The sequence below is a fragment of the Myotis daubentonii genome, chromosome 13 (genome assembly GCF_963259705.1).
Source record: "Myotis daubentonii chromosome 13, mMyoDau2.1, whole genome shotgun sequence".
In the NCBI taxonomy this organism is placed as follows: Eukaryota; Metazoa; Chordata; class Mammalia; order Chiroptera; family Vespertilionidae; genus Myotis; species Myotis daubentonii.
Window position 1 is genome coordinate 34,005,376 of NC_081852.1, and position 24,666 is coordinate 34,030,041.

General features: G+C 37.6%; 1 protein-coding gene across 2 annotated transcripts in view; it reads left to right on the forward strand.

Moving 5' to 3' along the window:
- PCDH15 (protocadherin related 15) overlaps window positions 1-24,666 on the forward strand; it is a 681,342-nt gene that overhangs the window by 629,708 nt on the left and 26,968 nt on the right. For both annotated transcript variants that reach the window (XM_059662693.1, XM_059662692.1), the window contains exons 28-30: window positions 2,496-2,584; window positions 18,248-18,424; window positions 23,651-23,869. In XM_059662693.1, the coding sequence (XP_059518676.1) occupies window positions 2,496-2,584; window positions 18,248-18,424; window positions 23,651-23,869 (485 nt within the window). The remainder of the gene's footprint in view (window positions 1-2,495; window positions 2,585-18,247; window positions 18,425-23,650; window positions 23,870-24,666) is intronic.

The following is a 24,666-nucleotide window of genomic DNA, read 5'->3' on the forward strand; positions in this document are numbered from 1 at the left end:
AGATGCCTATGTATTTGTCATGGTAGAGTTACTGCATATTAAAAAACTCCAAAATTTCAAAAATTTAAAGAAACAAATGTGATTTTTCTCTCATATGACTGCAATGAGAGTGTATGTGGTTGAGTGATGTTCTCCACAGCTTTCCTACAAATGAAAACACAGAGACTCGGTTTCCTTCAACTTACGATTTTGCCCTTTCTACGACTTCTTTATTAGGATAGAAATTGAAAAAGAAGAAAAGGTTCACACAGAAAATCCTCAAGCAATTTCTTTCTTTTCACTAACTTTATATCTGTCAGAACATCATGTGGTTACACCAAACTACAAAGGAGGTTGAGGAATCTGTTCTTGTTGAGATAACACTCCATGGCTACTATTTGTTCCAGGCCGTTTGCTTTTTGTCAGAATTTCTTTTCCCTTTTTTTGACATTGTCTGATCCAGTGTTGAAAGAAAGGGGTGGGGGAGATAGGAAGGGAAGAAGATAAAGAAGAAAGAGGAGAGGAGAATGGACAGACTAAGGAAGGGAGAAAAGAAAGGAGAAAATAATTTTACAAGTATCATATATATATTTTTTAGAGATTTTTGCCATGTATACTACCAAAAACAAAAATAAGCAAATAAATGAACAAACAAAACTAAAATACTTCTAGGTAATTTCTGTCTCTTTTTTCACTCAGGACCAATAAGAAAAGAAAAATGTTGCACAAAAACTGTGATAATCTCTTTCTAATAAAATTAGATGAGTGTGTGTGTGTGTGTGTGTGTGTGTGAATTCATAAGCAGGAAAATGTAAACATTTGGTCCCAGACACCTATAATGAGTTAGGGATGCAAGGTTGTAACTGCCAATGTTCACTATTTGCTCATAGGTGCCTGGCTTAATATACACTGCAGAACCCGAATTACTGGGCTCAAACAATGGTTTGAAAGATAGCTAATTAGTTGCATTATTTCACATAGTAGTTTGGATTTCTTCTCCCAAAACACTGAATCTTCCAGCCAATCTGGACCTGTTTTCCCATATGGCCATATCATTAGAGATGAGTTAGTAGTTGACCTCTTCAGATGAGTCGTAGACTCTGATTTGTCACATTTCCACTTCTCCCTATTATTTCATGCTTTTGGCTACTTCGCTCATTTACATTACCTGTCTGGTCTTTGAAGACACTAATTTTGTGGCTCCTGATAGGGCATCTATACGTAGACAACTTGGAGCCTGTATTGAAAATACTTGCAGCATAAAATTATTCCCTAGTATAAATTATGATCAGATATATGATGCTAAATATGCCTAATCCAGTATATTCAGTTTATGGTCCTGGTGCATATACATACACATAATTCTAATAGTGTCTAATTTGCATGCAAGAAAATATTTGATTTGACTTTACATTTTTTATATTAATATTGGGTAATAGTAAAGAGCACATGTCCTGGAGTCAGCCTGCACTAACAGGTCCCAAGTTATTAAATGTTTCTTTGTTTATTAGTTTTCTTATTTATAACTGAATAATAGTCATAACTACCTGATATGGTGATTGTTAGAATTAAATGAGTTAAAGCCTGTAGTGTATTGAGGAAAAAAGTAAATTGTATGTTGTAAGCAGGTAATAAATGCTTCTATTTTTATTCCATTATTCTAAATAAGAACAGGAAAAATGTTATTAATGTCAAATGAGTAGGATGAACTTATCAACAGCTGTTAAAATTAATTTTAGCCCCATATGTAAGTTTACATGTATATTCATCTTTATCTACACATAAAGTTGGCTAAAGCAGACATAAAGACTATATATGATGCTGCCCTAGTCAGTTTGGCTCATTGGATAGAGCATCATCCTGAGAACTGAAGGGTCCCAGGTTCAATTCTGGTCAAGGGCACCCACCTCAGTTGCAGGCTCAATCCCTGACCCTAGTCAGGGCTGTGTGGGAGGCAACCAGTCCATTGTCTCTCTCACATTGATGTTTCTCTATATATATCTCTCCCCCTCCTTTCCACTCTCTCTAAAAATCAATGGGAAAATATCCTTGGGTGAGGATTAACAACAACAACAGCAAGACTATATATGATGGTTTTATTAAATGAATTATTCTAACTAGTCATATCACAGATTCTTAGTCACAATGACTAAATAATCTCTTGAGATTTATAAAATAAAGGCTGTGTCTTTGTGTTTTCCTGAGTGTTCTTAACCTACCTAATTAAAAAACAAACAAAAACATCTTTCATAATGAAGAAAGCAAACAAACACAAAATCAACAACGGTGGAAGTCACTTAAGTTTCTGTAACTTCTAAGTAAACAACAAATGGTCTGTCATTCTGAACATGCCCCGACATCTAATGAAAATTACATGCCTAAAAATCATTTATTCCTGAATTTAAAAATGAAAACCACCGTGTGAAATGCATAGCAGAGAAGAAATAAAAAATGATCTAATTATAGAAATGTTAATGAGTAAAAGCCAAACAAATTCTGTTTTTTTCTTCTTTCAGGTCTCTGTTGTCAATCAGCTGGACATGCAAGTCATTGTTTCTAATGTGCCCCCCACTCTAGTGGAAAAAAAGATAGAAGAACTTACAGAGTAATGAATTTTTGCTTACTTATATATTTATTTTCATACAGCTATAATTTTTATTGGATTAGGTAATTTTAATCATTATAATGTTCAGTTTAAACATATATTTTAACACACTGTCTTAATAATTTAGCTTGCTGTTTTCCTGAAGTAAGTAGTTTTATTTGAAATATGTGGAGGTTCTAAGAGGACTTTCAAATAGCACTGGAAATTAGATGTGAAAAGATATTAATTTGTAATGCCTTGATTGATGCATCAACATAACTTCAAATGCAGCATATAAGAAATAAATCATAACATTAATTATGTGAGCATATAGGATGTCCCAAAAAGTTTATACACGCACTTTGAATAATTATAAAGCAGTGTTTATTGAAATACACTTCATTTTCAAAATTGAGCTGTCCGCTGTTAAAGTCTATATACAATTTTTTGGTCCCAAATTACTCAAATCGCCCCATATCTAATAAGCAATCCAGCTAGTCCAGGGAATGCTATTTCTCAGAGTGATATACCTAGATGGCTAAAGCATATTTTAAAAAAAACAATTTTAAATGATATATATTTAATTATTCTAAAATATATGACATGCCCATCTGTCTTTGAACAGAGTACACTGAATATGTTATTGTTTACTCTAAATTGTGATTATTTACGAAACAGCTGGCCTTTAATATTCTGAGTCCTCTCAAGGATTATTAAAATGCCTTTACTCTTTTACCCTTAACTACCCTGACCTAACCTGCCACCATTTCATAATTTGTAAATTGGTATTTATTTATTATTATGTCTTCTATTAAATTTTGGTTGATACCTGCCAATTATCACTGTTAATCTGCCTCTCTCTAGAAAAATATCTCCTACTTATAAATTCCCAGAAGAAGCTTCAGATAGGTAACTAAACTATTAGTAATTATGTGTCAAATAAAATACAACAGGCATTGATTAAGGCATGAGTGATCCCTTTATAATGAGGCATAGGTGTTTTGCAACAATTATTTGTTGATCTTTTATAAAACAGAACCATTGGATGTCATATAAATTTTCCTACAAATGAGGTGACTATCAACATGTATGCATGGAATATTGATAATACAGTGTCTTGTTTACCTGTGAAAGTGTTATATATGCTTAACTTTTATCAAAATAATAGCTGATTACACCTGAAAATTTTAGAATTATACCTGTCTTTTAGCTGCTTTAATGTCATCTATTGGGGTAGGCTTTCCCTGATTACACTGTCCAAAAGAGATGACATTCTCTTCAACCTTTAACCCAGTGATTTTCAACTGGTGTGCCACAAAAATTTTAAAAACATGCAGTACCTGACTATATAGTCAGGGCATTGACCTCTTTTCCCAAATAAAAAAATGACAACAGCCAACGCAACAGTAGCCATCTGATGTGAATGAATCAAAATTATACCTATTTTTTTTGAATCAGATAGGCAAAAATATAACATATTTTTTGGAGTGCCACAGAATTTTAATAATTAGTTTATGTGTGCCATGAGATGAATAAGGTTCAAAATTGCTTCTCTAACCCTTTTTTCTTTCATTTTCTTCAGAGCATTATCTAATATTTTTATTATATGTCAATTTCCCACTGGGATATAAGTTCCATGAGAATAGAAAAATCTGTTTTCACTGCTATAATTTCAGTTATATAACAAGTACTCAATGCATTTTACAGTTATAAATTTTGTAAAACCAAAATCATAATGCCCCTTTTGTCATATTGAGACAATTTATGAAAATTGAAGAAAATGGCAGATAAAAGTATAATTTCCTAGTGATTTATATGATTTATTCCTTTTAAGTGGATATGAAGATATGAATGAGAAAAATCAGGCAACTTTCAAGTCTTGAGAGAACTGTATCACTATGAAAGGAGCTGGAACTTTGTATAACATAGGTTCCGAAATTCAAGATTGGGCGTATAATTTAATCTTTCCCAGACTCAGTTTCACCAGCCCATATTATAAAGAGCTAATATGCTAATTAGACCGAACAGCAGAACAACCATCCAGACGACCTTCTGGATGAAGCCGGGGCTGCGAGGGCCCGCTGAGGCAGCCGGGGCTGCAAAGCCCACCTGAGGCTGCGAGGGGCTGAGAGGGCCAAGACCCTTGCATGATTTTTGTGCATCGGACCTCTAGTTGGTTGGAAAGAGCTAATAAAACTTATATCAAAGAACTGTGATAAGAACGAAATGATATAAGCCATCTCCGACAATGGAAATCATGAACATTTAATGAATAATAGATATACAGAAATGAGGTTAGTAGCCCAAAGTCTGTAGGTTAAGACAGAGGCCACAGTTTTGCACTTTCTATTCAAAGAGCAGATAGTGTAGTAATGGAGCTCAGGTTACAAACTCAGACGAGTTTGAATCCTCCTATAGTTGTGTGATTTCTGAGCAAGATATTTAACACATAAGACCACGCTTCCTCATCTTGAATATTGAAATAAGGATGTCAATTTTGTGTTACGTTTGATAAAATTAAATGTAAATTTTCTGGTGCAGTAAGTTATAGCAGGCACATGACTGATTTCTTGCGATACATTTTTCAAAGCCTATATTACATTAGAGATTCTTAAGCTCAAAAATTTCTCATCTCTTTAAAAAAAATGTACTTTTTAAAAATATATATATTTTATTGGGTTTTTTTTTACAGAGAGGAAGGGAGAGGGATAGAGAGTTAGAAACATTAATGAGAGAGAAACATCGATCAGCTGCCTCCTGCACGCCCCCTACTGGGGATTGTGCCCCCAACCAAGGTACATGCCCTTGACCGGAATTGAACCTGGGACCATTCAGTCCGCAGGCCGATGCTCTATCCACTGAACCAAACCGGTTAGGGCAAAATGTACTTTTTTTAAGAGCAGTTTTACATTGGCAATAAAATTGAGCAAAGGATTCAAAGAATTCCTATATGCTCTCTTTCCTCATGGATTCCTATAGATTCCCTCACTATCTACATCAGCGGTTCTCAACCTGTGGGTTACGACCCCTTCGGCAGTCGAATGACCCTTTCACAGGGGTCCCCTAAGACCATCCTGCATATCAGATATTTACATTATGATTCATAACAACATTACAGTTATGAACTAGCAACGAAAACAATATTATGGTTGGGTCACAACATGAGGAACTGTATTTAAAGGACCAGAAGGGATCTCCATGTACCCATAATCTACACTAATAAAAGAGAAAAATGGTAATTGGCGTACGACGATACCCTTTTCATTGGCTAATCAGGGCTATATGCAAATTAACTGCCAACTAAGATTGGCAGTTAACTGCCAATAAGATGGCGGTTAATTTGCAAATGTAGGCACAATGCAGGGAGGCAAAAGGGAAAGCAGGAAGAAGCCCCCTGCCACTGACAGTGATCGGAAACCCAGGGGGGAGCTAAGAGCTGGGGGGCAGGGCAAAGGCGGCCCTGGGGCCGCCTTTGCCCTGCCCCCCAGCCATGATCAGAGAATCAGGCACCTTTTCCACCCTGGCCAGTGATAGCAGGAAGTAGGGGTGGAGCCAGCGATGGGAGCTGGGCACGGTCGAAGCTGGCAGTCCCAGGAGCTAGGGGTCCCTTGCCTGGGCCTAAAGCGAAGCCCACGATCGTGGGGCTGCTGCAGCTGCGGGTCCCCGCTGCCCGGGCCGGATGCCTCAGCCAGAGGCGTCCTGCAAGGGAGGGGCGGAGCCCACGCGATCACGGCGCCCCCCGCTGCCACTGCAGGTCCCCGTTGCCCGGGCGGGACGCCTAGGCCAGAGGCGTTAGGCCTGGGCAGGGGCGGAGCCTGCAACTGCGGGGAGCTGGGGGTCCCCTGCCCAGGCCTGACACCTCTGCCGGAGGCCTCGGGCCTGGTCAAGGGGCCGATCCGGTGATTGGTGATCGGAGGGTGATGAGGGTCAACTCCTCTGGCCGAGGCATCAGGCCTGGGCGGGGGGCTGGGGGTCCCCTGCCCAGGCCTGATGCCTGGGTCAGAGGCCTCAGGCCTGGGTGGGCGTCAGAGCCAGTGATCGGGGGGAGATGGGGGTCCCCTGTCCAAGCCTGACACCTCTGGCGGAGGCGTCAGGCCTGGGCAAGGGGCCGATCAGGCGATCGGAGGGTGATGGGGGTCTACGCCTTTGCCCAAGGCATCAGGCCTGGGCAAGGGGCAGAGCCAGCAATCGGAGGGATCTGGGGGTCCCCTGCCCAGGCCTGACGCCTGGGCCAGAGGCATCAGGCCTGGGCTGGGGGCAGAACCAGTGATGGGGGGAAATGAAGGTCCCCTGTCCAGGCCTCTGTCAGAGGCGTCAGGCCTGGGCAAGGGGCCGATCCTGCGATTGGAGGGTGATAGGGGTCAATGCCTGAGGGCTTCCAGTATGTGAGAGGGGGCGGCTGGGATGAGGGACACTCCCCCCCACACACACCCAGTGCACGAATTTCGTGCACCGGGCCCCTAGTCTATAATAATAAAAGCATAATATGCTAACTAGACCAGACAGCTGAACAACCTTCCAGACATCACTCCGGATGAAGCCACCATGGAGGGGGCCGAGGCAGAGGTGGTTAGGGGTGATCAGGCAGGCAGGCAAGTGAGAGGTTAGGAGCCAGTGTTTCGCTGCCCTAAAAATCCTCTTTGCTCCACCTGGTCACCTCTCTCCTCCCCACTAACCTCTGGTCTTTTTACTGTCTTCACAATGTTACCTTTTCCAGAATGTTACATAGTTGGCATCATGAATTGTGTGTAGCCTTTCTGGTCTCATTTTGTGAGCTACTTTAGTGGGTGAAAGTGATAGTGACAGGGACTGTTAGACCTGATTCAGCACCAGGAAGCCCCTAACACTCACTCTTAATGTCCAGGGGTGAATAATGAAAATGCACACATATCCGAGATAGACAGCAGAGTGCCAATTTGTTCATTAAAAATTAGAATTTAGTGTTCCAGTGATAGGACTAACCACATTCATTTCCTGTAGACATTCTTAGATGACAAGTCACAACATCATCAAAGCCATTTTCTATATTTCCCATGAGATATCCCTATCCTAGGAAGTGGAAAACTAGAATTCCATTTGGTCATCACTTTTATATTTTTTTCTTAGAAAGACCCTTATTTGAGGCCAGATCATAAGCCAAAATTTCCTTGATAAGCATGAAGCCAGTACAAACTGAGAGAGTTGATGAAAGGAACACATAATAACCTAATATATCCATTTGATGGTGGAAAATTATTTGCAAAGGGAGTCAATATTCTTTGATGGCTAAGAGCTCAATGCCTGGAAAGTAGGAGGCGCACAGTAAATGTTAGCTGCTAAGTGATGCTAATGATTACTCTCCACTCCCCTGGAATTGGGTTAAAGGGCTCTACTGAATTTTTTTTATTGCTTTTGTTATTTTATGCTTATAGAGGCAACCAACACCCCTTCGTAATGAAACTCACCCCTTTTTAATCATATTAACATATTCCAGCTAACCCGATGCCTCCTACAGGTGGCCTATGTTCTGAAGTATTTTAGCTTTACCTTAGGATTTATCTCTTGTGAGTCTTTTGTCTCTTTTACAAAGTCTTGAGATTAAGGATGAGGAGAAATAGTTGTAAGGACAAGATCAGTGACACCTTGAAACCAACAAATGATTGGCAATAGTGTCTAAAGAAGAAACTAAGAAATATTTGCCTTTTGTCTTCTTCCTTTCTCCTTCCACTTCACCATGAAGTCCCGATGAGTAAAGGAAGTTTGGGATGTTAAAATTTAAATTCTTAAGAAAATTCAGAAATGGCATTTTCAAAATGTATAAATTAAAGATTTTAGGAATATTGTGTTCCTATATGAATTGGAATTGACAATTTAGGTCTCAGAGTTGCTCACTTCTTTTACTTTCTAAATACAATATGAAAAATCGATGATAGAGAACTTTATTGCAGTACTTAATGCTTTGATGTGGATGAATCAATCTTAATGAAATATTTATATTGCATCTGAAATGTGTCTGTAAATTATAGCTCCTGGTATATCAAATCATACTTTAGAAATCTCGTTGAAATATGTATTTCTAGGATGAGAATTAGAAAGTCTCTTAGAAAAGGAACCAATGAAATAATAAACAGTAGATGCTAGCACTTCTATTCTTTATTAACAATATTGTCTTAGACATTTTGCACATAGAGATAATGTTCTGGCTTACATTTTAAAAGGTTGTTGAGTTGGAGATTAGATGACCGCTTATAAGTATATAGCAATAGTCCAGGAGAGAGAGCACTGTGGCTTGGACTGGTGGTAGGGATGGAGATAAGGAGAAGTGATTACAATCCTATATAATAAAACCCCAATATGCAAATCGACCAAATGGTGGAAAGACCGGTACTAAGATGTGCACTGTCCACTAGGGGGCAGACACCCAATGCAGGAGCTGCCCCCTGGTGTTCAGTGCACTGCCACAGGGGGCGCACCACTCAGCCAGAAGCTGGGCTCATGGCTGGCGAGTGCAGTAGCGGTGGTGGGCAGGCCACTGTAGGCAGGTGGTAAGGAGCAAGGGGTCCCAGACTGTGAGAGCCCTGGACTGTGAGAGGAATGTCTGACTGCCAGCTTAGGCCTGATCCCCCCCAGGGGGAAACCCTTGAGGGGTCCCAGACTGCAAGAGGGCACAGGCCGGGCTGAGGGAACCCCCCCCCCATGCACGAATTTTGTGCACCGGGCCTCTAGTATGGGTATATTTTTGAGGGTACAATCCTACAAAATTTATTATGGATTGGATGTATGAGAAAAGGCATGAAACATGATGATTCCTAGGTTTGGGTCTGAGCAAAGGACAAAATAAAAGTTGTTACGTTAACCACTGAAGAATTTGATAAAATTATACATGTGATAGTAATAGTATTCTGTAATCAATTTTGGTGGAAAGAAAGAACTAATTCTCAGTTAAATGCCAGACTGTAGGGAAGTCCTTTTATCCTGTGGAACATCATAGAGAGGGTATCTCCTAAGGCCATGAAAAGAAAGTTTCATGGTACCGAGAGCATTACTTAGCATATGTTCTGTGTCGAGTCTCTCCGGGTCTATACTAACAGAGGAAATAAGTTCAGAATATCTGGAGAGCCTGTATTATATATCCCTCTGGCCATCTGCAAAGCCTATTGATTTGTTTAACCAGGCTTTTGAAGAAATATTGACAAGTACCTAAGATGGAGCTCCCTATGTTACTAGCTAACTATAAACCAATTTCCTGAACAAAAGGCTAAGTAGAGTTTGTAATCATGAAATCTGAGGAGTTTCTTTAACTGTAGCAACAAATATCTAACATCTATGGCACCTTTTTTACTTGCTGGGTTTTGTGCAATTAATTAGTGTTATTCAATTAACTTCTCACAGGGACCCTTGGAAGTAGGTTTGAGTATTTTCTTCTTTGTACAGATGAGCTCTCTGAAACTCTGAGAAGTTGAGTGTTTTCCATAAAGACAGAGTAGCGGTGTAGGTTTAATTTGGACTTACATCTGTGGGCCAACAGCAGGCTGGGTTCCTAAATATTCCCTCTGTTAATGTTTTAGGAGGCAAACTTAATTAAAAATCCAACATCTTTTCTTGGGAGTGAGCTGAGCACACAGTGCCAGAAACTCTTATATGGTAATTTTAGTTTGGCTCATTCACACAGTTATGTAATTGAGAAGATGGCTGCTGTAATATTTTAGTGTGAAAAATAGCTATGAGACTATTTCAGTTAAGACTTCATTTAAGTTTTTATAAAGCAATTCCTGATTGCAAGTAATTGAAGATACATGTATGGGTAACTAGATAAAGTGATGTTGTAAATTAAAATTTAGGGTCATCTTCTAAAAATAACTTGGTTTGAGAATAAATCAATTAATTGAGCCAGTTATATATTAGTATTCTTAGTTTAGATTTAAAAAAAAGGTTTTGCGTAGAAAAAAATGTTTCAGTTAAATTTTCCCTTCAATATTTAAGAAAATTGTTTAAATAAATAATTTTTATATTGGACATGAATTATGTGGTAGCACAGTAAAACATGTTATATATATTTAAATATAAACATATATAATAAACATATGTAACATAAACATTAATATATTTACATAAAATGTATACATGTATTTATATGCATATAAAATATACACTATGTTAATTATATTAACATATTTTCTTGGAAGTTTAGTTATTAAAACTTTGTTTAAAGATAATGTAGTAACATACTACTACTAAGTATTGTAAGTTTCAGATCTTATAAAATAGAACAATAACCCCTAAGGGAAAATTTAATTTTCTTTTTTTATATATTTTATTGATTTTTTACAGAGAGGAAGGGAGAGGAATAGAGAGTTAGAAGCATCGATGAGAGAGAAACATCGATCAGCTGCCTTCTGCACACCTGCTACTGGGGATGTGCCTGCAACCAAGGTACATGCCCTTGACCGGAATCGAACCTGGGACCCTTGAGTCCGCAGGCCGACCCTCTATCCACTGAGCCAAACCGGTTAGGGCTAATTTTCATTTTTTATAATCATTATACTAATTCATTTGCACTGCATTTGCTTCTCAATCAATCAAATGCAGTTATTTGTTTTGAAATAGTTTGCCATAATCAAATATTAATCTGCTATGCATTTGATTGAAGTGCTTGTATTTTGTATTGATATATTGCTTCCAAGAATTTAGGTTCAAGGCAAATTTAAATGACTGGATTTTTCTATAATACAAAGTTTTATCAAACTCTATCATGAGCAACCCTGCAACTTCAAACAGAATGCAAAATTCATGACCAACACAATTTCAGAGTCTAGTAGGACCAATTAGAGTAGGACTAGCAGTGATGGAGAACCTTTTGAGCTAGGTGTGTCAGCATTTTGAAAAACCCTAACTTAACTCTGGTGCCGTGTCACATATAGAAATTTTTTGATATTTGCAACTATAGTAAGACAAAGACTTATATTTTTGATATTTATTTTATATATTTAAATGCCATTTAACAAATAAAAATCAACCAAAAAAATGAGTTCACGTGTCGCCTCTGACACGCGTGTCATAGGATCGCCATCACTGGTAGGGAAACTGGACAAAAGTTGCTACCATGAGAGAATTAGAAACATGACCCAGGCTTTGGTACACCTGGACCTTAAAATGAAATATGCATACTAGTTCTAATGCGATGGAAATAGACGCAGGCAAACTTCAGCAAGTGGAACTTTATTGGAAGGCAGTTGAGAGCAGACAATATCAATAAAGGGATGGAAAACAGGCTGGGAGATAGTCAAGAACAAGGGCAGCTGCAGAGGCCTGTGAAGCAGCAGCAGGTATAGGTGGGTATGCATTTTCTGTCTGATGCACCTCCAGTGTGTGACTTCCAACCCTTTAAAAATTGTGAGTCTTTGCCCTGGCTGAGGTGGCTCCGGTGGTTGGTCCACTACACCAAAAGGTGGCGGATTCAGTTCCTGATCAGGGCACATACCCAGGTTGCGGGTTCAATCCCTGGGAAGCAACTGATCAATGTTTCTCTCTCACATGGATGTTTCTCTCTTTCTTCTCTGTAAATCAAAAACCAATAAAAAAAATTTTAAAAGAAAAATGTTCTTTGACTCGAGAACCAAATTTCAGAGAAAATGAAATGGCCTGCTCTGAGTCACATGCAGCCTTTGATGGCATAGGATGATGGCAGGAGGGGACCACTAATTAAAATCCTACTAGATGTGACTGTTGGAGACAAAGCTAATGCTTCAAATTAGGGAAAGAGTATAAATGCTTTGCAGCTAAAAAGCTACAAAGTCCACTTGGGAAATGGAGGCATTAGTGCCTTTATTATCTATGCCTTCTTTTCGTGGATCTTATAAGAATTAAGTACAATTTTGTGGTATAGAGAGCACAGTCCCAACCAGGTAACTATCCGTGAAGGAAACAGCACTGTGCTTCCCATTTGCTAACCAGTAGTTCACAGGATGACATTTTGTTACCAAAACGGATGGTGAGGAATTGATGATGACTTCCTTGTTATTATTGTCTCCGTTGGGGGAAAAAATAGAACTTATTTTATAGCGTGTTTGAACAATTTTTAATTAAGCAGTTCTGACCAGAATTCACACAGATTGACGAAGAGAAAAGCAGCTTATGCAATTGGAAATTCTGCAACTCCACGGTTGTTTCACTGTGGGAATAGGAAATCAAGGAAAGGGAATATTGAATAATCTTTTGTTTTATATGTACAGTTTGTTTTATATGTACCTGCTGTGACTGGTAATATGCAGACTCATTTAATAAGACTAAGTAGTATTTCTGAAGCCCAATTATTAAGTTCATCTGCGTGTGCACTCTGGCCAAAAATTGCACAAGCAGGGGTTTGCGGTAAAGAAGGGAGTTAGCTTATTAGAATTGGCCAAACTCGATCTGGGCTAGCTCATGCATTGAAAGACACAACTTCCCAATGACACAGAGGTTATAGGTAATATAGGGAAAAATCAGGAGACTTCGTGGATTAGGAGTTCAGGGTACTGTTAGGAGCTGATTGGTCAGAGGTCAGATAATGGTAAGACATAATTTATTCAGGTGTTAAGAGCAACTCCAAGATCAGCTTCTGTGTCCAAAACCAGTTTCAAGGAGAGCTTGCTAAAGGGGCCATTTCACTTTAGTGCTAAGGAGCTGAAACATAACTTAGATCAAGATGTTATCTTTAGCCAAAACCGGTTTGGCTCAGTGGATAGAGCATAGGCCTGCGGACTGAAAGGTCCCAGGTTCGATTCCGGTCAAGGGCATGTACCTGGGTTGCGGGCACATCCCCAGTGGGGGATGTGCAGGAGGCAACTGATCGATGTTTCTCTCTCATCGATGTTTCTGACTCTCTATCTCTCTCCCTTCCTCTCTGTAAAAAATCAATAAAATATATATTTTTTTTTAAAAAAAGATGTTATCTTTAGCACCCCAGATGGGATTCAGTGGTTGAGGGTCAACAGATGAACCAGGAGGTCACAGTTCTATTCCCAGTCAAGGCATACTGGTATGTCCAGGTTGTGGGCTTGGTTCCAAGTAGGGGGCGTGCAGGAGGCAGCCGATCACTGATTCATTGATGTTTCTATCTCTCTCTCCCTCCCTCTGTCATAAATCAATAAAAAACATTTTTAAAAAGATGTCATCTTTAGCCTGCCAAGGGCTAATACCTGTGACCATTAGTTAGAATGGGGCTATCTGCTGCCACCGGGGTCAGAGAGGGTGAGTGACTAAGGTCAGATCAGTGAAGTGTGCTGAGAGAGAAAGAAAAAAAAATTATAGTTTCAAAACTACAGTTTAAATAAACTCAGAATTATGAGGACCCTCGGGTTCCCTGGGAGCATGAGAAACAATTTCCTTTAGCTATCTGCTTGTACCATGGGTCAAATAAAAACAAATCTGGATTTTTTAGAAGAAAAGAAGCTTTATTTAAAAGATTAATCGGGGAGCCTGGGGGAGGGAGACTATTGTCATAGGGAGAACTCCTGCCAGCACTGAAAGGTTAGGCAGAGAAGGGCTTTTCTTTTATAGGGAGGAGTAAACAAGGCTAGAAAAAACCTGTGTGGGCAAGCGGGGGGATCACTCCGATCAGAGAATGTTTTTCCTTGACCTCACTGCTATGGGAGGGGCCTTTTGGGGTGGGGGTGGGGGCGGGTAGAATGTGGAATGCTGCCTCAGGCTAAGGGAGGGTCATAGTTTAGAGGCTTGGAGGAAGCAGAGAGACTTAACCAGGGTTCAGTTAACAGGAATTTGTTCTGATTGACCTGTGAGGACAAAAAATTCAACTAATCACTTCTGAAGTAAAGAATGGGAATTTGCAGGATCTGTACCTGGCTTTGTTCTGGGTAAACAAAGGGGCCTCCAGGAGTCTTTACGAGCCTTATATAAGCCAGGGAGGGAAAGGCTCTTCTTCACAGTGACACTTTCTGGAACATAAGGCGGGTAGGGGGAGACACTTCTTAACCCTTGCTATTTTTTGAGGAGTGCAGGAATTAGTAAAATTCAATATTATTGAGTATAAAAGGGAGTATTGTGTGAACATGTATTTCATATTTCCAGGAAGGTAATTAGAGTATTACTCTATTAGAGGTCTTCAAATATTATGCTTTTTATGGCAGGTATTAAACTAGCGGTTCTCAACCTGTGGGTCGCAACCCCTTTGGGGGTCGAATGACCCTTTCACAGGGGTCGCCTAAGGCCATCGGAAAACACATATATAATTACATATTGTTTTTGTGATTAATCACTATGCTTTAATTATGTTCAATTTGTAACAATGAAAATACATCCTGCATATCAGATATTTACATTATGATTCATAACAGTAGCAAAATTACAGTTAGGAAGTAGCAACGAAAATAATTTTATAGTTGGGGGTCACCACAGCATGAGGAACTGTATTAAAGGGTCGCGGCATTAGGAAGGTTGAGAACCACTGTATTAAACCATAGAGCAATAATGATAGTATAAAATATAGACCCCCGTGCCCATCCTTATTTAAAACAGAGCCCTACATTATTATTATTTTTTTTTAATTATGTTAGGGCTCTAGCCAGTTTTGCTTAGTGAATAGAGCATCGGCCTGCTGACTGAAGGGTTCCAGGTTCAATTCTGGTCAAGGGCACATGCCTGGGTTGTGGCTCGATCCCCAGTAGGGGGCGTGCAGGAGGCAGCCAATCAATGATTCTCTCTCATCATTGATGTTTTTATTTCTCTCTCTCTCCTTCTCCTTTCCTCTCTGAAATAAATAAAAATATATTTTTAAAAAATTATGTTAGGTACATCTCCCAAAACAGTTATTCTATAAATACAATGTGAGGGGGAGAGAAGGTGACTTAAAGATTGCAGAAGAGAATCACTCAGAGCACTATTAGCAGAAGTTTGTATTTGAAAATGCCAGGCTTGGGAAGTTTCCCAAGGCCCTTGGGAAAAGAGGGCAGAATGTTTTATGGGACTTTAGCAGAAGATTGGCTGAAGTTGAACTAGTTTTGAGAATTTATGGATTAGCAGCCACTGGGTAGTCTGGGAAATCAATGTGGTGCAGGGGAGCAGGTAGAGGTCAAGGTCATGTGCAAGTAGGGTCTAGAATATGTGTGGGCCACCGTGGAAAATTTTTGATTTTTTAGGAACTTTGGCAGAATATTGTATTTAATAAACATGTCTCTGTTGTTACTATTGCTACTTTTGCATTGGAATGGAATGCATTTTTCTCCACATTATAGACCTAAAATTTTATCAGTGTTTATGGAAGCCAGTGGTGATGCATAACCGCTACTCTTTTGAGATGTTAGCCAGCTTTAACACCATATTATCTAAAACTTGATACCACTGCCACCATAAAAACTTCCCTTCAATGCAAAACACAGGGCTTCACAAAGAAACAATTCAGGTAGTTCAAGGTAACTGAGATGAAGCAAAGAGGGAATTTGTCCTCCATATTCAATACAACAGATGATAGGAAGAAGCAGCCTGAATTCTGTAAAGACCTTACCCTCTTTTAAGAACATCTATGCTCAGATACACATTTCAAGAAAGATAATAAAGCATCATATATTAATCTCTATGCTTTCGTTTCTCCTTTATACAAAGAATGATCTTTAAAAGTTGAATTAGAAACGGGAGAAACATATAAATGCAAAAATTAGGCTAAATTAATAATTATTATTATATTGTATGGAACAATTACTGTGTGCTAAAAACTCTGCATAGATTTCAGAGTAAAAGGTTTCACTTATTTAATGCACACAATGATGCCAGGCAGTTGATGATTTCTTCATTTTTTACTTAAGGAAACAGAGTTTAAGAGCTGAAAATTACTTGCCTAAGGTTATGCTGTTGATAAGTAAAGGAGCTGAAAATTTAAGTCAGACCTCTGCACTCTTTACCACTATGTTATTACTATCTGTGCCTCCTACAAAATGTCAGGAGTATAGTGTGGTTTGACTTCAAGCCCTCTCTTATTTTTAAGTGAGCATAAGTCTTCAAGAAAAGAACCCTGAAGCCCTAACCAGTTTGGCTTAGTGGATAGAGCGTCGGCCTGTGGACCAAGGGGTCCCAGGTTCGATTCCGATCAAGGGCGTGTACCTTGGTTGCGGGCACATCCCCAGTGGGAGGTGTGCAGGAGGCAGCTGATCAATGTTTCTAACTCTATCCCTCTCACTTCCTCTCTGTAAAAAAACAAAACAAACAAACAAAAAAAGAACCCTGAAACAGGCCGGATGATGTTAGCCTAGTCCAGGTCTTGCAGTCATTCCTTTCTGGTTCAACTCCGAAGTAGTATTTGATGAATGGATTTACTCCTCCTACTTATTCCCACGTATTCTTTTGCTTATTCTTCAGTAAGAGTCTCATCACAAAGATACCGTGAGGCAGAGACGCCAGGTATGAGGTGGTGAGACAAAAGGAAAAGAATGATTAGTACTTCACCAAGAGAGACTTCAACCATGCTGTTTTATACAATTTTAAAACCAACAAACAAAGCATTTTGCTATTATTGGCAATAACCCACAATGTGCACATCATAGGCTTGTGTAAAATGGTGCAGCCATTTCTTCCGAAGTTTAATATCTTGTTGTTCTTTTAATAGGGCAAATCAAGCACACACCAGATTCTAGGCAACATTATTATTTTTTTTTTTTTAGTAATGGAGCAGAAAGCAGGTCAATTTTGGCATCTAAAATAAAGGTTATTTTTTGATATGTCAGAGGAATTCAAAATTTTTCCCTCCCTACCCCAAAATGCCTTAGACTAGAGTATGAACTCCAAAAGGAGTGTTTGAATCTATAGATAGTGTTTAAAAATATTTGTCATGTATGGTTGTTAAATTAATTCACATTTATGTGTGTTAATATTTAAAATATGCATGCTAGTATTAACCTATAAGGATTAGTAATATAAAGTTTTTAATAAGGGAAAGATCATTAAGGAAATTGCCACTTGTGGTAACGTAAAAACAAATGCTTATATGGCAATAATTTTTACTTTCAATTAACATCAAGTTATGTAATTTTAAAATGTATTTTCTAAAAGAATTGCCTATAGCTTAACATTTTTTGTCATTTCTATTGAATAGTACTGATTTCATACCCAATGATATATCTTTTAGTTGTTTGTATTCACCTAAACAGCTTCTGATATTGCCATGCAATATTTTTATCTTAACCTGGTGAACTTGCCTTAGCAACATAACTCTACATTCTCCCATCCCTATAATCCCCTAAGGATCTTCATACCCTTAGGGAAAAAATGTATCCTAGTCCCGCACCTTAGCATATAGCTATGTGCTGTACATCACAAAACCTTATGGGAAGTGTAGTTTACCACATTAGCCATATGACCTCAGGAGTTCTAAGACCCCATGGCTCTTATAAAGCACAGACAGCTTTATTTGTACAACACAGGTGGCATTTCCCATGAGCTAAGTAAAAGCTCAAATGCTATCATAAATTCAAAAAGCCAAGACTTAAATAGGACATGGTTGGTGACCTCTTTCTATCTTACTCAGCTTCCAGCATCATTGTGAATTAAGTGCTGAAAAAAAATAGAGAATTTTTTTTCAAGGGTTCATATTCAGTAAACATTAGCAAAAACTAGGCTGTCCTCATTTTTCATTTACTAAATGTCATTTCAAGTTGAGAGTTATGTTTCCCCCCAGAAAGCTTGTCAGAATGTCATGTGCGTACTTGGTTTGATGTATAGGATTTTGGATCGCTATGTTCAGGAGCAAATTCCCGGTGCCAAAGTGGTGGTGGAGTCCATCGGTGCTCGCCGGCACGGAGATGCCTTTTCTCTGGAAGATTACAGCAAGTGCGACTTGACCGTCTATGCAATCGACCCTCAGACCAATCGAGCCATCGACAGAAAAGAGCTTTTTAAGTGAGTAATTTTACTGTCAGTAATAGTTGTCTGGTTACAATATCACCCACAGATAATCCTGATTTAAAGCTATGAGTGTAAGTACTTGAAGTTTAAAACCCACCAAACTGTTGTTGAAAGTGAAGTCTAAGCAAAAATATTCCAAGACACACTACCTAGGGTCCTCACACCTGGAAGTTTTGAGGTCCAAGCATGGGGTAGAGTGACCTCAGAGGGTCTTTTTTCCTTTTGGCATCAGAGGATCCTTTATACTTATGAACAAGTAGCCATTCACTGAGATCAGCTCACCTCAGCTCCCACTCTTGCTCCAGGCCCCGGATGTTTAGGAAGCAAGTATAGATTCTTTCTTAAAGAGGCAGTTTGCCTTCAAAACACAAATCTTGCTTTCTTCAAGGTCTTACTGAACCAGCAAAAATTAGTATCTGACTTTTCCCTTGACTTGAGGTGGGGGGTTAATTACTTCCATCTAAGGCCATACCCTATGTTATATTTTATCCTGATGTGAATTTGAATATTTGAGTCATAAGTCCTAAAAACAAAGAAAATATGGAATCTGAAACAAAATGCTACTTCATATTCTCCCATGGAAGTTATTACAGAACAGTTTAATGTTAACTTCTTCTTTAATCTAGTGACACCTAGTGTCCAACAGATTCTTAAAATGTAGTTCTTACCTAAATTAAAACACATTTTTAGTTGAAAAATATATATTGATATATGATATACATATATTCACATATTTTAGGTCTGCGTGTTCATAAATACACACACATTTCAATATTCATAATTTCAGAAATTATTTTTCTTTATATACACTAACCATATACAGAAATAATCTGCTTATACCAATTTGCAAATATATTCATATGTGGGCAAATTTATTTAGTAAATGTCTATCCATTTGTTTATTAAAACACATAAATTTAAAAATTAAGATGGTATTAAATACTATTTCATTGTTTCTAAAATAGGAGCAATGAAACTTTGTTGATGAAGAGGTTTAAAATAAACTACATTCAGAACAGATTATATTAGTTTTAAAATAAAACTTACCAATTTTTTTTGAAAGAGCACATACAGTTTTAGCTCTCTTATATGCACCTTTCTTATATGTCCAGCCTGTTCTCTCCAGAGGGTAAATGAGAGATGAAGATGATGAGAAAGCTTGTCTATTCTACAAACCATGTTTAAAATACAGCATTTAACCATACTTTTACTTTAAAATAGAATCTGACTATCGAACTCTGATAAAGCTTCTTTCAGCTTCCTAAGCCCAGAAAAAATACTTAAATTTAGAATACTGAAAATTCAATTAGATGAACTAATTATTAGAAGCTAGTTAAAATAATTATGTATTGTACAGATAAAACAGTGGCCTACCTGACTTGCTTTATTAAGCAAATCCACCTTACCCAAATGGATTGTGTGTGGGCAGAAGTGTTAACCATTGTCCATTCTATGAACCTGGTTTGGAGGCCCAGATTGTGTACCTACTAGGGAAATAGGCAGCTGCCCTCTACTGTTCTGGTGTGAGTTTCTGTGAAGCACAGAGTACCTTCTCCTGCTCACCTTCCCTTTTATTCCTATAACAACATGTACATTACACCGCCAGCAGCATCATGGTAAAATGCAGGGTAGACTGCTGGTGAACACATGGTGCTTTGAAAGCTGTGTCCCACACAAGTAAATGGAGAAGGAATACATGTTGGTACATGATCCGTCTGTTGACTGAATCAGAAGACATGCAATTTGGTTTAGGAATTTATCTCATCGTAGGAACCCAGCAGTGATCAGTTAATATTGGCAAGATCCTGGGATGAGATGTGTTTGCCTCACCCGTTTAAGCAGCAACTAAGTAAACTGGATGAGAATAAAGAGAATGTCACATTTCTTCATGTTGCTGAATTTGACAGATCTATTTACTGTCTAGGATGAGTAAGCAGAGGGGAAAATGGGATCAGTAATAAATGCTGAAAAACAAAGAAAAGCAAATAATATACTGATGACTCGGAGACTATATATCTCTGGAAATATTCTCCTACTGGAACCATTGGAAATAATTTAACATTTTTTAGTGGAAAGCAAGATGGTAGGAGATTGTGAAATGGTGTATGCATTTTACATGCCCTGAACCCTTCCCCTCTTCCTGCTAAAAGAACTGCAGGAGAGGATGGAGAGAATCGCCCCTCTCCAACAACAGGCCAAGTGGAGTATGCCACTCCTCCGCTCACACTGACTGGGTTTGGGTTAGCACGCATTCCAGGGAGAACCAATTCAATTATGTATTCAGAGATGAATGTAGTTTAAGGAGATAGTGGAATTCTTAGTCCTGAAATCAGAAAAAGTATAAAACAAAAGCCTGAAGTTTCTTGGGGCCAATTTTTTCACTTCAGGGAGAAAATCTAAAATCCACTGAGAGTCTGGATTCAACGTTGCTGGAAAAGAGAAATCATCTGGAAAATAATTTGGCAGCAGGAAGTATATACATGAGAAGTTCATAGCGTATTAACAAAAAAGATAAAAATAATAAAGAGATCAAAATCTATTTAGAGGTCAATTAAGATACAACCTGATAATTCCAGGTTCCCTTGATATAAAAATTACAGTAGTTATTACAGAATTAAAAACTGAAAATACAACTAAGAGATTTTATTCTATTACAGGCAAAATCAATGAAAAGGCTCTCAAGTGTCCTTCAAAAGTATCTAAATGTGCTTTAAAACCATTGAAACAGAAATAAAAATTACTGATTATAAAGGAATAAAATTAGATAAGTCTTACACATTCCACCTGCATGTAAAATATCAAAGACAAATCAAATTTATAAAATTTTCAGGAAAAATATTGATTCAAGAATAGTTTACCTAGGCAAGTTGTTTTGCACATATAAATCAAAAAGAAAAATATTGTAAATCAGATACGGGTTCAACAACAATCAACTCTTGTAAAAAAATTAAAAATTTACCTAAATTGGTAAATAAACATCTTAAAAAATTAGCTGTTTTAGTGTAAAAAGACTGAGATCTTCCTTTAGGTGATTTGATATAAATGCAGGAATCCAAAAGAATTGTGATTTCTCAATGGATTCTGCACAATAGGGGTACAATTTTCTTTGCAGTTAATGGTCTTACTCTCCTTCTGACCTTTCCGTTTCTAATAAATAAAGTATTTCCTTTGAAATTACTCTAGATCTGTACTTCATTTGGAATTTATTACTTTCTCTGATAAATGGTTGAAACAAAAAGTCTTAGCATTACATCCTATTCTAGTACTTGGAGCAATAGTTAAACCTTTATTACATTATTTTAGCATGTATAAAAATAACCTAGGTAAATTGCTATAGAGTATATTGTTTACCTGCAAAAGCATATTTATAAAAAAAAAATCCTAGTTGCTTTACATTATAGTAAGGACATAAGTAAAAATAGGTGTAGCTTAAAACTAAAATTGAATTTTCTAATCCATTCGATTTATTAAATAGGGAAGACTAAGAAGCTACCCTGTGGAATTCATATGTGATGGCAGCCATCCCTCTATTGTTTTTCTATATGGAATCATTATGAGCAATGTATTAACTAGATTTAAAACCAGCGTAATCACATTGTATTCAGAAAATTAGAATACAAAGTGTCAAAAAGTATAAAATGTACAAGTTTGACATCTTTGATTACCACTTAATGGTGAAATGTGAACCCATTTTCATTTATTTTTTCATATTTCTTTGTATTTTTTCACATTTTAAACCCAAGTATGCTATTTTGATATTAATATATTTCTAAATTAATATTTTTGCTTTGTATATTCTATATAAAATCACAATTATATAAAAATATTTATTAATACTTTTTAAAAAAGGTTAGGTTTGAGTATACCAAAATGTTGGCTGTGGTTGTCTTTGCATTGTGAGCCTATGAACAATGTTGCTTTTTGAAATATTTTGTGTTTACCAATGTTCTATAGTAAGATATTTGACCTTTATTAATAAAAATAAAAAGTAAAATGCCTAAGACATGTTGTAGTTTTTATGGCATTAAGGATACAAATGTTGCATTAATATTTTAGGATTTATAAGAGACTTTTTTAATGTTCCCCAGGAATTTTGGGGGAGCAAAAGACACATAAAACAGCCTATTTATTACAATACTAGAGGCCGAATGCACAAAATTCATGCAAGAGTAGGCTTTCCTTCCCCCGGCTGCCAGCACTGGCTTACCCCTGGCACCCAGGACCTGGGCTTCCCTCGCAGCCCCAGCTTCATACGGAAGGTCATCCGGTCTAATTAGCATATTATGCTTTTATTATTATAGATAAAATATGTAACAAAATTGTTCAAGCTAATAAAATTAAGTAGCAATTATTCCTTGAGTCCTCTCCCAATACAATGCCCATAGTTGGAATTGCATTACTTAGAGGACATGTTTGCCAGAACTAGTGGATTAAATTGACCACCAATTCTCGTCATTCTGATTACACTGATTACTACCTGTATTACTTATTGTCTTTTCTTTCTAAACAGAAAATACCTTTTAATTTGTTCACCTTTAGCCTTTGTTTTTGATATTTGAGTGTTGATATTTAAGATGGTGTGTGGAATACAAGTATATTTTAACCTGAAGGCTTGAATTGGTGGTCTGATTTGTTTCGATAACTGTATAGCTTTGTGGTCTGCAGTAAATCAATAATGTGATGTTCAGTTTTACAGGATTATTCTAAGGACCCAAGGAAATAAAATGCTGGAATGTTATTTTAAGCTCTGCTATAAAATTTAGAATATTATGTTTTACTTGAGACCTGATGCATGAAATTCATGCAAGAATAGGCTTTCCTTCCCCCAGCTGCTGGCTTCCCTCTGGTACCCAGGACGCAGGCTTCCCTCACAGCCCCGGCTTCATCCAGAAGGACGTCTGGTCTAATTAGCATATTATGCTTTTATTATTATAGATTCCACCAGAATAACATAATAATGTTCATAATCTCAACATAGTGATATTAAGTTCAGTGATATTGATAATGACTTTTCCCAAGCCTGTAAGCATATTAAGGGTCATTGTTATTAATAATGTTGATGTGTACATAGATATGTAATTACTCTTTTTTTATTTCTCTTGCTTTTTATGTGTGTTTTTAATTCATAAGACTCTGAGTTTATGTTTCTTTTAAAAATATTAGATTTGCAAAAGATTTTATTTTAATATTATTTATTTTACTCTTTATTTAACAATAAAGATTCCTGGATGGCAAACTGCTCGATATCAATAAAGACTTTCAACCGCATTATGGGGAAGGAGGACGCATTCTGGAGATCCGGACTCCAGAGGCAGTGACCAGCATCAAGAAGCGAGGAGAAAGTCTAGGCTACACAGAAGGGGCCTTGCTGGCTCTGGCCTTCATCATTATCCTCTGCTGTATTCCTGCCGTCCTGGTGGTGTTGGTCAGCTACAGACAGTAAGTATTCATGGATGCTCAGCGTTCGGTGAGAATATTGGGAAATGGGTTAAGAAGAGAGATAGCCCTGTGGGTGCCACAAAATAAGACTAAATAAAAAAGAATAATACATCATATAAATTGCTGTAATAACAAACACTAAGAAATAATGGTAGGACTGCTCTTCATCATTTAAAATACCTACAGGGAAAGTTCTTACATATTATTTTACCATTGTCTTTGTTCTTGAACACTGAGAATTTTCTTTTGAGTTAAATAAGAAAAGATCATCCCAATCTTAAAATTAAAAAGTATGCTCTACATCAAGCTGCTGTAGGACTATTTTCAATCACAAAAGCAATGTGAAGAGCAACTATAACACTTAGGTTGATATATTGGAGTTCCATGCATCCTTAACAAATCAATTATTATGCCATATTTAAAGCCAATGAAAACACTTAATACTGGATAAATTGTTTTAAATTATTAAGCTATTAACCAAATATTAATATTCATGTTAAATAAAGTTTACATTGTAGCTACCATGTTTTATTCAACTATTTCCAAAAGAACTTTGTTATATCTTACTAGCAATATTATCATTGAGAAAATTTTAATTTTTTTAAAATATATTTTATTGATTTTTTACAGAGAGAAAGGGAGGGGGGATAGAGAGTTAGAAACATCGATCATCTGCCTCCTGCACACCTCCTATTGGGGATGTGCCCACAACCAAGGTACATGCCCTTGACCAGAATTGAACCTGGGACCCTTGAGTCTGCAGGCCGATGCTCTATCCACTGAGCCAAACCGGTTAG